The sequence below is a fragment of the Ursus americanus genome, chromosome 23 (genome assembly GCF_024610735.1).
Source record: "Ursus americanus isolate L20-20 chromosome 23, mUrsAme1.1.p, whole genome shotgun sequence".
NCBI classification, from domain to species: Eukaryota; Metazoa; Chordata; class Mammalia; order Carnivora; family Ursidae; genus Ursus; species Ursus americanus.
The window spans coordinates 6,010,664-6,027,163 of record NC_142149.1 but is presented as its reverse complement, the minus strand read 5'-3'; the positions used below and the strand labels follow the sequence as shown (position 1 = coordinate 6,027,163).

Genomic DNA, 16,500 nt, shown 5'->3' with positions numbered 1-16,500 from the left:
GATTCCTCCCGCTACTCTAGGTAGGTTTTATTATTTCCTTTGCCCTTATGCTTTCTTCCACTCCTCCCTTAGCATAGAAAAAGACTCTCTCGACTCTGTTTCCTTCTTAAGTTACCACCATATCTCGCTCCATTCTTGGCCAAACATCTTGAAAAACTGTCCATGCCAGCTGCCTCCACTCCCTCACCTCCCACTCACTCCTCAATCCACTGCAATCTGGTGCTGTCCCTGGAGCTCCACTAGAACTGCTCTCTGCAAGGTCACCACAGACTTCTGTGCTGAATCCAGTGTGCTTCCCCGTTCCTCACTCCTCTGAACTCCCTCCCTGTGACTTTGGGCTGTTGACTCGGGCCTGTCCTTGACCCCTTTGCAATTCTTTTCCTCCTCAGTCCTTCCCTTAAATGTTCCTTGCATTTTGTTTTAGATCCTTTTCTCTTATCACTCTATTCCCTCTCCTGGGATGATTTCACCCACCTTCTATTACCACCTATTAGCTGATGATTCTCAAATATATATTTCTAAACTAGATCTTACTCTGACCGTCCATAAATCCAACTGACCTGTGAACATCTCCACCTGGATGTCCCAGGGGTACCACAAACTCAGCAAACCTCAACTAAAATTCCTCACTTCACCTTCCAGGAACTGCCCTTCTCCTTTGAGCTCTTGGTTCACTGAATGGCACACCATTACAACTGTTGCTCCTCCAAGCCAGAGAGCCAGGGGGCATCCTTGACTTCCTGCGCTTCTTCACCCTGGCCCCTCCCCATGCAATGGATCTCTGAGTCTTGTCTATTCCACCTTCTAAATACCTACCAAATCTAGCTACTTCTCTTCAGCCTCTGTCTGGTCTCTGGGCTAGTCTGTCTTTGCTGGGCTTCCAGCTGATCCTCCATGGGGAAGAGGAGGCTTAAGGCCCTAGACATCAGACAGGCCAAGGAAGGCAGATTCATCAGGGCAGGCAGGGGAAGCCTGAATTCAAGTCAGCTTACCCTAAGGCTACTGCAATAGTCTGAGCTAACCCAAGCTACCCATTCTAGGTCTTTCATGTCATTTCCTCCTGGAAAGTCTCTGCTTCAGTCATATTCAATTACTTGGGGTTCCTGAGTGTGCTGGCTCTCTAACTCTAAGTGTTTGTCCATTGTAGGTATTCAAAGATTCACCAAATGAGTAAATAAATTGAAGCTATTACTATGTGTAAGGTCGTAAGCTAAGGCATTGGGCAAAGTCCCTGACTCAAATAACTTATAATCAGGCTGGGGGTGGGTAGGAAATACACAAGAAGTGAAAGGGGAAGAGAACCAACTGCCGGGCATCAGGCACTGGTGGGGCTTTACTAATATTAGCTCATTTTCTCCTTACACAAACCCTTCCAAGTAGGTGTAGTATTTATTTGCTACTGAGGGTCAAAGGAGTTAAGTAACTTGCCCAATATCACACAGCTGGCAAGTGGTGTTGATTGAGCTTCTACTGTATGCCAGAGAATGAACAAGCTGGGTGCTATGCCAGGTACTATAGAGAAAGAAAAAGAGATGCTATCCTTGCTCTCCTGAACCTAGGTCTTCTGTTGCCATCGCATACCTTCCCAGCCTGATAAGACTGGAGAACCATCAAGAAGGAATATGTCATGTTAAACTTACCTTTATTAATATATGAGGGCCAATAATCAAAGGGTTGTTTAGTCGTTAGCTTTTGGGCGACAGGTGTGTCTTAAAATACCCTTCCTCTCCAAAGTTATGCTAAATTACAAAATCACCTTCAGGCAAAGGAGGAGCTCCTATAAAAAGTAGTTAAGCATATTCAAATGTGTGAACAATATATATTCCAATGGCAGGGGCCCTGGGTGGCTCAGTTGGTTAAGTGACTGCTTTTGGCTCAGGTCATGATCCCAGGGTCCGGAGATTGAGCCCCGCATCAGGCTTCCTGCTCAGCAGAGAGTCTGTTTCTCCCTCTCCTGCTCCCCCTGCTTGTGAGCGCTTGCTCTCTCCCTCTCTCTCAAATAAATAAATAAATAAAATCTTAAAAAAAAGAAAAAAAGAAAAAATGTATTCCAATGGCAGACTGGAATTCTGTGAGCTGAACCTAGGGAATCTTCTAAAGTTGTATACTGAGAGTCTCTTTCCGATTTCCAAGAGGGAAAAATGTGAAAAGATAGAAATTTCCCAACATAAAGTTTCTCCCTCCATCATTTTTATAGGGGTGTGAAAGGGGGTGGCTGTGCACTGGAAGAGTGTGCTTTATTTTTTTTTTAAGATTTTATTTATTTATTTGACAGAGAGAGACAGCGAGGGAGGGAACACAAGCAAGGGGAGTGTGAGAGGGAGAAGTGGGCTTCCCAAAGAGCAGGGAGCCTGGTGCGGGGCTCGATCCCAGGACCCTGGGATCATGACCTGAGCCGAAGGCAGACGCTTAACGACTGAGCCACCCAGGTGCCCAGAGAGGGTGCTTTAGAATAAGAGAGTAGAAGGGGTAGCAAATACAGAAAAGAACAACGGCATATGTTCATCAAGTGATTTTTTTTTTTAAGATTTTTTTATTTATTTATTCGACAGAGATAGAGACAGCCAGCGAGAGAGGGAACACAAGCAGGGGGAGTGGGAGAGGAAGAAGCAGGCTCATAGCGGAGGAGCCTGATGTGGGGCTCGATCCCACAATGCCGGGATCACGCCCTGAGCTGAAGGCAGACGCTTAACCGCTGTGCCACCCAGGCAACCCTCATCAAGTGATTCTTATCTGGGGATTCTGTGCTAAGCCCTTGACCCTCACAAAAGCTCTGTTATTGTCCCCATTTTACAGATGAAGAAACTGAGACATAGAAAGGCTGGGTAAGTTGGTCACCCAGCTTGAAGTGGCAGAGCCAGAATCCTATGGAACTCAAGCTTTCCAACTCAGAGCCCAACGTTCAGTTACTGTAGGACCGCATATAAATCCTTATGGAAGGAAGAGAAAAAACAGGCAGAAAAAAAATCCTAGAATAGTGCCAGAGCACCAGTTAAGTTGTTTTGACTTAAATTTTTGTTTTGTTGTCTCTGGGCAGAATGAAATTTCCATGAAAGCAGAGACCTCTCTGTCTCATTTGCAGTTTTATCCCTAACACCTTGCATAGTTCCTGGATCCTGAAGGATGAGAGAAGTGGTAAGTGAGGAGGGAGCCATGTGGTGAGTGTTTTCACCATTAGGGGTTAAGTAGGAACTTGGGCAAGAAAGGCCTCATTCCTCTAGAAATCTTATTAAATATCAATAATTGGTGTAAGAAGGTAAGTAAGGGTAGGGTGAACCTGCCAGAAGGTTACTCCTCAGGGCCAACTGCCAAAGGGAAAAAAAAACCACACACAATATTCCTACAAGTAGTAGGAAAACAAGAATCACAGAGTCTTGTTTAGAGCTTTAAGTGTTTGCCAAAAACCCCAAGAAACACATAACTGAATTTATAACACCCGACAACTAAAGCATGTAGTTTGTAACATCAAATTTCCTTCACATTCTAACAAAGGTTAGTTGAGTACTTGAGCTATCCCTGTGAACACTAAGAACACTGAATACTGAATGCCTAAATACCGCAGGAAATCTGGAGGCAGAATGGTGATATTATAGAAAACTTCCAGCTTTCTATCTTTGCGTCATGGCAGAGATGGGACTCAAGATAGTGCCAACAGTCAAAGCCAAGAACCTGCTATGTTGCACTTTAAATGTGTCAGCTGGGGTATAACTGTAGGGAAATATTGTCCCACATCACAATACCATACACCACTGTCTGGTAATATACATAGTGCACACACATAACTTAGAGGATGGCCCTGTAAGGGCCTTTTTGCCGGCAGGTATCATTGCTATTCACCTTTGTAGTCTCAGCAAGTAACAAAATCCTGAGACCCAGTGATCAATAAATATTTACTGGCATAGCAATAGTAACATAGTACTTGTCATGAGAATACCAAAAATGCCTACAGTGGGTTTCTCGAATGCGGCTTCTACACTGGAATGACAATTTCTTCTAATCTCATTAATGCTCCAGTCCTACTTCTCTGTCCATTACTGAACTCAAGCAGGGCCCAATGACTTGAGGCTGTTTGCTTCATAAAATGAACAGAAATTGAGCAAAGCTTATATTTCGCAGTCATGCCAAGATGGATAAAATCTGTACTCTTCAAGCTCCTGTTTGTGAGTGTTTACTCTAACCATGAGGTGGAGAAGAGAGCTGGAAGAATGGTTCTCAAAAGGTGGTCCCCCGGGCAACATCACCTATGCTTGTGAACCTGGTAAAAGTGCAAATACCCAGGCGCCAGCCTAGACCTACTGAATGAGAAGCTCCATGAGATGGAGCCCGTGAGTCAGTGGTTTAACAAGCACTCGAGATGATTCTGAAGCTCACTGAAATTTGAGAGCCACAGGGCCAGAACAGCTTTTACTCCTCCAATAGTGAATTTGTCACATTCATAATTTTATTTCTCAACTTGAAGTCTTACATGGGGCTATAAAGCAAGTTTTCACAAATAAGGCCTTCTTTGTGTCTGTGTACACATGTATGTATCAATATATGTATATATGTATGTGTTTAAAACATTTATCAAGAAATTATTTTATTTATTTATTTATTTATTTTTAAGTAGGGTCCACACCCAGTGTGGAGCCCAATGTGGGGCTTGAACTCACAACCTTGAGATTAAGACGTGGGCTGAAATCAAGAGTCAGATGCCCAAATGACAGTCACCCAGGTACCCCAGGGAATTATTTTTATTTTTAAAGATTTTATTTATTTGTCGGGGGGGGGCTTGCATACACAAGCAGAGGGAGAGGCAGGCAGAGGGAGAAGCAGGCTCCCAAGGGAGCCTAATGTGGAACTTGAACCCAGAACCCTAGGATCATGACCTGAGCTGAAGGCAGACGCTTAACCCACTGAGCCACCCAGGCATCCTAAGGAGCAGAAGGGGAGGGAGAAGGAGAATCTGAAGCGGACTCTGCTCAGCGAGGAGCCCTATTCTGGGCCTGACCTCAGAATCCTGAGACATGACCTGAGCTGAAATCAAGAGTCTGACTCTTAACCAACTTGCCACGCAGGTGCTCCTTGTCTCTCAATTTTAATTTGGTCTTTATAGACGTGTGAGCATCTTTATATAATTTTAGAAATATTAATTGTAGAAATATTAATTGTAATTAATTGTAGAAAAAATTTTGGTTTACTTTTGAATTTAAAATTATCTGGTAAACATGATAAAAGATGACTTTTTAAAAAAAATTTAAAAATCCAGTTAATTACCATATAGTATTATATTAGTTTCATGTGTACAATATAGTAATTCAAAAGTTCCATATAAAAGATGACTTTTTAAAAAAGATTTTATTTATTTATTTGTCAGAGAGAGAGCGCACAAGCAGGGGGAGCAGCAGGCAGTTGGGGAACAGGCTCCCCCCTGAGCAGGGAGCCCAATGCGGGACTCCATCCTAGAACCCTGGGATCATGACCCTAGCCGAAGGCAGACGCTTAACTGACTGAGGCACCCAGGTGTCCCAAAAGATGCCTTTTTTTATAAGGTAATAATACTCACTCCTGCTAGTCTTTTTCTTTCTTTCTTTAAGATTGTTTTTAAGTAATCTCTACAACCAGCGTGGGTCTAAAACTCATGACCCTGAGACCAAGAGTCACATGCTCTACCAAGTTAGCCAGCCAGGCACCCTCCTCTCCTAGTCTTTTTTTCTACATAAATATTGATAGATACCTCTTTTTTTTCTTTTTACCAAATTTTACTTTTATCTTCATAAATTTTTGCTGCAATTACCTTTTAATGATTGTGTAAGGCTTTTCTGTGAGACATTTAGATTACTTCCTTTTTTTGTCATTATTCAAAATGTCCTTCTTGATTATTTCCTGGAAGTACAATTATGGGGACGAAAAGGTGAACATTTTAAAACATCCTGAGAGACTTTTCCATGTTCTTCATAGTTTTTTGAAATAGCTGAGCAATCTCATTGCTGTTATGTTTATTCACTTGTTCCTCTGTTCCTCTAAGGTTGAACATCGATACCAGCAATTTTTAAGAGAGGTGATTTTGTCTCCTAGGGAACGTTGGGAATATCTAGAGACATTTTCAGTTGTTACAATTGTTGAGGGGTATTATTGGCATCTAGTGGGTAGAAGCCAGGGATTCTGAGGAACACCCTGCAATGCACGGGACAGCTCTTACAACATAGAATTTTCTGGTCCAAAATATCAATAGTGCGGAGATCAAGAAATTTTTGTTGTTGTGTTATATATAGCACACATCAAAATTCGTATACCATTTTTTTTGAAATTATTTGAAATACATTTTCTTTTTTTAAAAGATTTTATTTACTTATTTATTTGAGAGAGTGCAGAGCGAGAGTGAGAGAGCACAAGCAGGGGGAGTGGCAGAAGCAGGCTCCCCGCGGAGCAGGGAGCCCAATGTGGGGCTCAATCCCAGGACCCTGGGATCATGACCTGAGCCAAAGGCAGACACTTTACCAACTGAGCCACTCAGGTGCCCCTGAAATAAATTTTCAAGAGAGGACTTACAGGGTCAAAGCACATAAATATTTGTATGCCTTTCTCTCTCTCTCTCTTTTTTTTTTTTTAGGGAGAAAGAGAGTGCTCGAGTGGGGGGAAGGGTGGAAGGAGAATGTTAAGCAGGCTTCACACTCCAGGAGATCTCGACCTGAGCCGAAATCAAGAGCTGGGTGTTCAACCAACTGAGCCACCCAGGCATCCCTGTACGTTTCTTGATAATAGATTTTTTTTTCAAGATTCTATTTATTTATTTGACAGAGAGAGAGAGAATACTAGCAGGGGGAGCGGCAGGAAGAGAGAGAAGCAGACTCCTGCTGATCAGGGGTCCATCCTAGGTCCCTGGGATCGTGACCCGAGCCGAAGACAGGCTCTTAACCAACTGAGCCACCCAGGCATCCCTCTTGATTATAGATTTCTACCTTGTTTCCAAAATAGTTATGTCACTTGATATGATTATGTATTTATTTCTCTGCAGGCTAGGGAGATTTGATTTTCCTAGGATGCGTTAAATGCATCCACTTCACACTTTTATATAGGCCGTATCTAGAGATTTGGGCTAGAGCACAATTCTTCTGGCTTGATCTGAGAATGATTCTTAGTTTGACTTTGGAGTGACTGAAAGTATTTCTGGTTTGACTTTTGGGAAATACATATGTTTTGTTTTAGGAGATTTTTATTTGATTCCAGAAATATTTTATTCTTTCTGTCTTCCTTGGATTCTGATATACCTCAGGTTGAAATTTCTCTTGCATAATTGAAGACTCTTCAGTACAGATACAGGAGGAATTCAGAAGTTAAACCAACCAATATAAGGAGAGGAGGAGCTTATGGAGGCAAAGAAGACAAAAAGATTTGTATACTGATTGTTTTTCCAAAAGTATTCATTTATGATTATATGTAAGGAAAAGAGGATATTAAAAAAAAAGAGGCTATATAAACTATGTAATTGAAACCTCATTCTTGGAAGAGTGTTGAAAGAGAAGGAGAGAAGGAAAAAAAAAAGGTCCATAGATAGAATATTAACTCTATTAGCTATAGTTTTCTTTTTTAAAAAAAAGTGAATGTATTCGAACGATTATGTAAAGTTGCTGGTGTGTGGTGCTCTTAGACCAAAATATGTTTCTTTCTTTCTTTTTTTTTTTTTTTTAAAGATCTTACTTATGGGGCACCTGGGTGGCTCAGTTGGTAAGCATCTGCCTTTGGCTCATGTCATGATCTCAGGGTCCTGGGATCTAGCCCCACATTGGACTTCCTGCTCAGCGGGGAGTCTGCTTCTCCCTCTCCCTCTGCCCCTCCCCCCTGCTCAGGTATGAATGTGCACGCTGGCGCTCAAGTTGGGGGGGCGGCAGGCAGAGGGAGAGGGAGAAGCAGACTCCCCGCTGAGCAGGGATCCCAATGTGTGGCTCAATCCCAGGACCCTGGGATCATGACATGAGCCGAAGGCAGTCGCTTAACCAACTGAGCCACCCAGGTGCTCCCAAAATATGTTTCTAATACTTTTTCCCAGTATTATCTAGCCCTGGGTCAGACAATTTCAATGCTTCTATTATTTTCAAATGAAGGTCTTTTTTTTTTTTTTTCAAGATTTTTTTGTCTTTAGGGGCGCCTGGGTAGCGCAGTTGTTAAGCGTCTGCCTTCGGCTCAGGGCATGATCCCGGCATTCTGGGATCGAGTCCCACATCGGGCTTCTCCGCTGGGAGCCTGCTTCTTCCTCTCCCACTTCCCTCCTATGTTCCCTCTCTCGCTGGCTGTCTCTCTGTCACATAAATAAATAAAATCTTAAAAAAAAAAAAAAAGATTTTTTTGTCTTTAAGTAATCACCCTACCCAACGTGGGGCTTGAACTCACAACCCCAAGATCAGGAGCCACATGCTCTAGTGACTGAGACAGCCAGGCACCCCTTCAAGTAACAGTCTTAAAATATTAAGAAACTGTAGTACTAAAACTTTCCAAGGTCTTTTGTCATTCAAATAGTTTTCACAGATCTCCCTTTGAGAAAGGTGGTATTTCTTTTTGGTCTTTCATCCTATTATTTTTTTTAAAGATTTTATTTATTTGAGAGAGACAGAGAGAGAACAAGAGCAGTGGAACAGGGGAAGGACAGAGGAAGAGGGAGAAGCAGACTCCCACCCGGGCAGGGAGCTCAATGTGGGGCTAGATCCCAGGACCCTGAGAGCATGACCTTAGCCAAAGCAGACTAAACGACTGAGCCACCCAGGTGCCCCTTTATTATTATTTTTAATTAATTTGATTTATTTATCTTTTTGAGAGAGTGAGAGTGTGGGGAGGCAGAGGGAGAGAATTTTTTTTTTTTTAAGATTTTATTTATTTGAGAGAGAGGGGGAGCAGGAGGGGGAGAAGCAGGCTCCCCGCTGAGCAGGGAGCCTGATGTGGGGCTCAATGCGGGGCTGGATCCTAGAACCCTGGGATCATGACCTGAGCTGAAGGCAGATGCTAACCACCTGAGCCACCCAGGCGCCAGAAGAGAGAGAATCTTAAGCAGGCTCCATGCTAAGTGCAGAGCCCCACGTGGGGCTTGATCTCACACAACCAAGATCATGACCTGAGCAAAAATCAAGAGTCGGACACTTAACACACTGCAACCCACATGCCCCAAGATTTATTTTTAAGTAATCTCTATACCCAATGTGATCAAGAGTCGCATGCTTAAAAAAAAAAAAAAAAAGAAGTTGCATGGTTTACTCACTGAGCCAGCCAGGGGCCCCCTGAATGTTCATTTTACTTTCAGAAAATATTAGGCCTCTTTTTACTCCCTGGAAAATGGACATGAATGCTTTCCTCATACTTCATAGCCACACCACTGGTGTTAGAAACACTTAGATTAGTGAAACTGTGTAACATTTGGAAAATGCGTCAATACATAGATGGCAGAACACTGTGGAATTTAGTGCAAAACTGCATTAAAGTTCATCCTATTGATGGTTGTCTTCAGAGACAAGGATTTAGATGAAATTGTGATAGCCACGAGGATTTTTCTTCCTTTGCGTAACCATCTGTACCTCAAAAGAACGAACTATTGGGGTGACAGGATTTTCCTAACCACTCCAAGTCATCTTTTTCTACCAATTCAAATAGGCCGTTCAGAAGAACCTCAAAGAAGGGAGCGTTTTGAAATTATGTCCTGTTTTCAGATCAAATTTCTTTTCTAAATAAAAGCAGCTGCTTCATTTTTCAGGCAGCATTTCCTAAGACTTATCTTTAAATTTCGAATTATCTTAGATTCGTTCAAAAAGTCGCTTAATTTAGAAACAGTCCTATTTTCTTCTCTGTATGTGTATTTGCAAATACGGCATTTATAAAATAAATTACTCCTTTAAGTTATTGGAGCACTTCTGAGTTTTCCATAACAAGGTCTGGGATTCCCTGATTTGAGTCCCCTTTTCTGCTGTGCTTTCGTGAGATAACAAACTAGTATTTGTATTTAATTCAGCAAGCCCAGCTGTCTCGATTTCACAGTTGTTTCAGCCGCTTTAATTTTGTCTGCGCGTCTTTCGAGCGTTTTGGGGTGGGAGCGGCGATGATCGCCTTCGTACACAAACCCAGTGGACCAACAAGGATTGGGAAAGGACTGGATACCATTCAGAGAAGCAGCTGAGACGACGTTAACTTGCAGACCAAACGGAGCGAGAACAGCCAGAGTCGGGAGACGCCACGGGCTCCCTCACTCCGGGGCCGGGGCCTGCAGTCGCCTCAGAACTGCAGCCCCAGCCCACGGCCGCCCCAACCGGCGCACGCGCAGCCGCAAGGCCGCGGCTCCCGCCGTCTCCGGGGGCCTTTTCCCTGGCTGGCGCGGGGCTGTCCGCGGCGGCGCCTGACCTGGCTGAAGGGTTACTGTGAGGACAGGCTGTCCTGGCTCTGTTTTCCTTGTCGTGTTGTCGCCGGCCAGGAAGGAGGGACACGTGTAGAATGTCGCGGAGGGAGGATCGTGGCCGAGAGACGAGGCCCCTGCTGCGTTGGGGGTTTGGGCCTGCAGGCAGCGCAGGAGGCACTCGGGAGGGGGTCCTCTCTCGCAGCCGGCAGTGAGCGGGAGGCCTGAGCCGGGAGCTTTGGCGGCGGTGCAAGTTCCAAGGGGCTGAGGCGAGGCGCTATGGAGGAACTCGACGGCGAGCCGACCGTCACTGTAAGGGCGCCCGCGACGGTCTTGCCTTCGCGGTCCGAGGATTGTGTCTGCTTGGTCATTGTATGCTTGTCTAGCTCCCGCGAGGCTCGTGGCCCCCTCCCTCAGCTCACTTGCCACAGTTCAGAGGTCCCATTAGTTAGGTGCTCGTGTTTGGGTCGCAGTGGTCGCTAGGTTTCTGCTCTTGTTTGTATACTCAGAAATGCCTGGCTCGGAGGCCTCACTCCATGTCTCACCCTCTCTTGTCTTCCCGACTTTCCCATCCCACTTCCCTCGCTTTTCCTGTTGGGCTAGTGCTCTAGTGAGCGGGCTCCGACCCAGCAGAGGTCGAAGGGGCTTTTTTCTTCCGCAGAGCTAAGCTTCGTATCGCAACCCCGTGAGCTTGGCTTCTGCTTCTTGTGCCGTGCTGGCCCAAGATTTACTAAAAATTTGTTCTCGGAGACTTCTTGTTCTTATTGCTCTGTTTGCTTTCAATTCTGTCTGGACTGTCAAGAGGGTGTCAAATGTGAATGATTTATGATGTTCGTAAAGAGATTCGTGGCCCTTATATACGAGATACGTACCGATCCTCCTGCCTGGAAGACTCTGTTTTTCTCTCAGATGTATTTCATTTTTCAAATGCAAGAACCAGCACCGTCTTTCTCAGGAAAGCCTTCCCTTAACCTCCCTGACTAGGGCAAATATTTCTGTCCATTATTGGCTTGTTCTGCACCTCTTACCTCTTGGTAAGTTGTAAGCTTCACTAAATTGCAGGTTGCTTGATGTTGTATTTATTGCTTTTGAGAAAGTTGAGATGCCTGCAGTTTTCAGCTAAAGCTATCAGATGGAAAAGCAGTGTCTGAAAAAACCAAAGATTAAAGATGGGGGTCAAAGCTAACTGGACAAAATGAGACGTGAGATCATAAATAGCAGTTAATGTGGGTTGTTACTCTATAAAGCTTACTACTGTAGAGTGTTAAATTTTAAGACCTATATAAATTACTTTAAATATTATATATAAAGGACTGTGTCAGTGGGAAGAAAAATTAGACTATCAGAATTACTGGAACTTTTGCAAACTACACATCTTGCCTTTCCCTCCTCCACTTATGTCAGAATCTTTCGATGGGGGCACCTTTCCAGTAACCTGCACAACCTTGGGGAGTCACTATTTTGATATTGAGCCATGGTAATTAGCCTTGCTTTTACAAATTGAATGAGGATGATCTAAGCATGTTTTTAACACCAGTGATGGTGATGAACTTGCGATAGCTCAGCTCAACGCTGGTGTTGGGGAGACGAGGTAGGAAACTGATTAACCTTGTTGACACAGCCTTACAGAGAGACGTTTTCTTGATAGAACTCCATAGTCTAGAGTCTGAACCTCAACTATGCAAGTTCAAACTCAGTCATGTCTGTATTTGAGAGGTAATCTGTTCTTTGAGTTTACTCTAAGCACAGTCTCAAGAGACTGATGAATAATCCTGGATATCATCGAGTCACCTTTTGTGGCAGCTGTGTCTGCTCTTCACATAATTGCTTCTTATTAAGGCACATGAAGGCCAGTTAGTAATCAGATTTAAGGATGTTTACGTATAGATTCAAAGTAGAGGATAGAATAATCGAGTCATTTTTCTAGACCAGTGGTCTTACTCTTTTGATTCAAAGATGATTAAGTAATGTAAGTTAAAGAGGTTTTGTTTTAAGATTTTATTTATTTGAGAGAGAGAGAATGAGCACAGTAGGGGGAGCGGCAGAGGGAGAAGCAAACTACCTACTGAGCAGGGAGCCCGACGTGGGGCCGGATCGCAGGACTTTGGGATCCTGACCTGAGCCAAAGGCAAACGCTTAATCGACTGAGCCACTCAGGCGCCCTTAAGTAACAGTTTTTGTTGCCTGCTCTGTTTTGTTTCTTCTAAGATAAATCCCTAGGAGTAGATTTGCTTGGTTATGGGACAGATTCATATTTAGCTAAAGTAAACTGTCATTTCTCCAAATACCATTTTCACACCAGCGAAGTGTAAGAGTTCATTTGTTCCACATCCTCATCAACTGTTCGTAAGGTAAATCTTTTTAAGTTTTAGCCATTGCCATTCTGGTGGGTATGTAGTGGTAGTTCATTATCACTTTGACTTGTATTTCCCTAATGATGAAAGATACTGAGCATCTTTTTATATGCTTTGGTGATGTGGCTGTTAAAATCTTTTGCCCATTTTGTTATTGGGTTATTTTATTAATGAATTGTAAGAGTTCTTTATATATTCCAGATATCAAATATGTGTTTTGCAGAAATTTTCCCAGTCTGTGGCTTACCTTTACATCTTCTTAATAGTATCTTTTGAAGAACAAAAGTTTGATGAAGTCCCAATTTATAAATTGTTCTGTAGTTCGTGCTTTTTGTGTCCTTTCTTTGCTTACATTAAGATCAAAAAGATTTTCTAGTATGCTTTTGAAATTTTACAGATTTTGCTCTACATTTATGTCTAATTTATATTGTCTGTGGTGTGAGGTTTATTTTCTGCATATGGATACCCATTTGCTTCAGTACCACGGTGTGTAACACTTCCCTTGCCTGGCCTATTTATCCATTAAGAGTCTGCTAAAACATCCTCTTTTGTGTTTATCTCTGCCTTAGCATTTCTCCACTTTTCTTACTGCCTGGTTTTTTTTATTGGACTTCCTCAGTAGACTGCTAGCTTTTGGAGAGCAGAAACTGTATTACACTTCATTGTATTTCTAGAACACAGTATAGAAAAAGGCTTACTAGACATTGCTTAGTTGTCGAATGACTGCATTAGCCCTTCCTAAGAACTGACTGCACTTGTCTTGAGACCACATTATTGCCAGCCAAATTTATTCTCTGCCAAAAATATTTATGGAGTGCCAACTTTGTGCCAGGGTCTCTTCTAGGCAGTGAATGAGAATCCCGGAATCCCCTGCCCTTGTGAGCTTTTATCTATTTACAGGGCAAGGTAATACCCATGTAGAAAAGTCATTTCAGGCACTGAGAAATGCTTTTGCAGTCTTATGAGAGTTGATGGTGGCTTGGGTTAGACTGGTAGACATGGTAAGTGGTTGGATTCAGGCTTATTTAACAGTAGAATAGGATTTACTGATTGGACAAAGGTGGTAAGGGAAAGGGAAGAATCAAAGATTACTCCTAACAGTTGAGGAAGGCTTTGTTCCAGTAGGGGAATGGAATGAGACTTGGAGATGAGCATCAAGAGTCCTTTTTTGGTTCTGATGTTATGGATATAGCTCTAGAGGTTAGGTAACCTATAAAGGTGTGGATTAGGTAGTTGGATATATGAGGCTGAGGCTCAAAGGGGTTGATTTCAGTTGGAGAGAAAAATTGAGAGCCCTCATCGAAGAGATGGCACAGAAGCCATGCTATTGGAGGGCTCCTTTTAGTAAGTAACAAACAGTTCAATTTCTTTCTTCTTCTTTTTTTTTTTTTAAGATACAATTTATTTATTCATGAGAGAGAGGGGGAGAGGGAGAAGCAGGTTCCCTGCAGAACAGGGAGCCCGGTGTGGGACTCGATCCCAGGACCCAGGGATCACAGCCTCAGCTAAAGGCAGACATTTAACCAACTGAGCCAGCCAGGTGCCCCCAAACAGTTCAGTTTCTTTTCTATTTTTTTTTAATTCCCTTTTTCTGAACTATGGATTGTTAAGTTACAATATAGTAATTGATTAGGGATAGCTTTCCTTCTTATCAATACTTGTGAAGTGGCAGAAACTATAAAGAGGGTGGAGGTGCCCAGGAAAGCTCACTTGCTTATTCAGGGTTTAACAGACTGGGCTCATCTCAGCCACACTCAGCTGTCTACACAGATTAGTACTTAACTTTCATGACCACTTGTTTCTAGGGTTCTACTTGCAAATCATTTGAAAGCAAAGCCTTTAGTAAAAATAACAGTGTCTGTGCCTTTTTTTTTTTTTTTTTTTTTTTTTACTAGTTGATTCCGGGAGTGAATTCAAAGAAAAAGCAAATGTGTTTTGATTGGGGCCCAGGGGAGATGCTGGTGTGTGAAACCTCCTTCAACAAAAAAGGTAGGTTTTTGGTTTTTTTTCTTCTAGGTTATCCATCTTGTCACATTTGGTTGTCTTTTTCCTTTATTCTGTCAGATTTAACTGAGACAAGAAACAGTTGAACTTACTTTGTACCATTTTCATTTTTGAACTTTTAGCTGTTTAAGATTTTCATTAATTTATGGGATCTGGAAGATGTTGAGTCCAGGAAAAAAATTAATAATCTTTGTGGGGTTCCTTTATATTTAAAATTTCAAGTTTTTCCCCCTTCTTGTCCAGAATGACTAAATTCCCTTGACAGCAGCCCCCCTTACTGTGAAACTGTAGCTCTCATTGTCCTTTTGTAGTATTGTGAACTTGATGAATTCTGTTAGCTGTTGATATAAAGCACAAAAGATCTGGAGAGTGCAGTGGCTCTTCCTTTTTCTCTAAGCCCCTTCAGGTTTTGGACATGGATCTTTCCTTTCTGTTACAGACTCCTCTAGTAGCAAGGTAAAACTAAATTTTGACATTTGATTTTGCTTTCTCCATCTCAAGAGAAATCTTGGGAAGTGTTGAAGATACTTTCTTGCAAATCTTTGACGGGTTCTTTATCCAAATGTGGAGGTTTTCCTCTTTTATAAAGAGGGGATTGATCTAATAGAAGTCTTATAATTTTGGCAAATCATGTGGTGCAGTTCATGCAATTTTGAAGTGATGTAGGTAAAAATTTTTTTTCAATGTAGTTTTTCTTAATTTTATTGTTAACAGTTGTCCCTGATGTTGCCAAATGTTTATGGGATATTTTAGTATTAAAGATCTCAGGCTTGGCAGAGCCCTAGAAGCTGCCAAAGGGACAGTTGCTTAGAAGAGAACCTTCTTTGAATATGTCTGGCCTCTTTTCATACTTAATGGGAAAGCTTATCAGCATTTTTAGTTTGTCCTTGATTGCTGGAAACATGAGGTTTTCTGTTTATGTCTATTGAAATCTCATTAGAGACAAGCTGTTGAACATCATCACAGCTTGTTCAAGAAGCTGTTACATAAGAAATTTCCACAAGTTGGTGGTTTATAATTTATCATTATAGAGCCTTTTTCTCATTGTTGCAAAATAGTTTAGTCAACTCTTGATTCTTTGTTTTAGGGGTAATGAAAGTACAAAATAATATAGAAATAATATTTATTTGAATTTGAGATGATATAAAATTTCAGCTATGTGTTTTTTCTTTTTTTTTTAAGATTATTTATTTATTTATTAGAGACAGCGAGAGTGCATGTGCACGAGCAGGGGCAGGGGCCGAGGGAGAGGGAAACGCAGACTCCACTGAGCAGGGAGCCCAACACAGGGCTCTATCCCAGGACTCTGGGATCATGACCTGAGCTGAAGGCAGACGCTTAACTGACTGAACCACCCAGGAGCCCCTCGGCTGCAGGTTTATCTTATTTATTGAGTTATACATAGGCTAATATTAAGTGACTTTAATTTTTTTCAGCATATTTCAATCAACGGAATCAAAACACAGTTCCAAAATAAGATCGAGTCCCATGTTGGCCCTAGAGCTTACTTTTTTTTTTTAATAGATTTTGTTTTTAAGTAATATCTGTACCCAATGTGGGGCTCAAGCTCACACCCTGTGGTAAAGAGTTGCACGCTCTACCCATTGATCCAGCCAGGCACCCCAGACCTAGAGCTTACTTTAAAAAAATAAGAGAAAAAGTAGTTTTAAAAAATAAATAATTCATACTCTTTTTTTTTTTTTTTTTTTTTTTGATAGCAGGCATGCGAGTGGGGAGTTGGGGGCAGAGGGAAAGGGAGAGAGAAAATCTTAAGCAGGCTTCATGCCCAGT

General features: G+C 42.3%; 1 protein-coding gene and 1 long non-coding RNA gene across 5 annotated transcripts in view; both read left to right on the top strand.

The window, feature by feature from the left end:
- The window catches only part of LOC123802945 (uncharacterized), a 48,404-nt gene extending 40,789 nt beyond the window's left edge, over positions 1-7,615 (top strand). The window contains exons 4-6 of the long non-coding RNA XR_006782712.2: positions 3,038-3,135; positions 6,593-6,725; positions 7,256-7,615. This is a non-coding gene — a long non-coding RNA (uncharacterized LOC123802945). The remainder of the gene's footprint in view (positions 1-3,037; positions 3,136-6,592; positions 6,726-7,255) is intronic.
- A 2,794-nt stretch (positions 7,616-10,409) lies between these two features.
- Positions 10,410-16,500, top strand: part of NUP85 (nucleoporin 85) — a 31,380-nt gene continuing 25,289 nt past the window's right edge. Inside the window, exons 1-4 of one of the 4 annotated variants that reach the window (XM_087854120.1) lie at positions 10,411-10,663; positions 11,154-11,385; positions 14,601-14,694; positions 15,107-15,165. Coding sequence is in view for 3 of the 4 variants with exons in the window: in XM_045814560.2 (XP_045670516.1) it covers positions 10,631-10,663; positions 14,601-14,694 (127 nt within the window). In the remaining variant the exon portion in view is untranslated. Of the gene's footprint in view, positions 10,664-11,153; positions 11,386-13,153; positions 14,050-14,600; positions 14,695-15,106; positions 15,166-16,500 lie in introns of those variants that run through there. The other 3 variants (XM_087854119.1, XM_045814560.2, XM_045814561.2) reach the window with 3 other exon arrangements.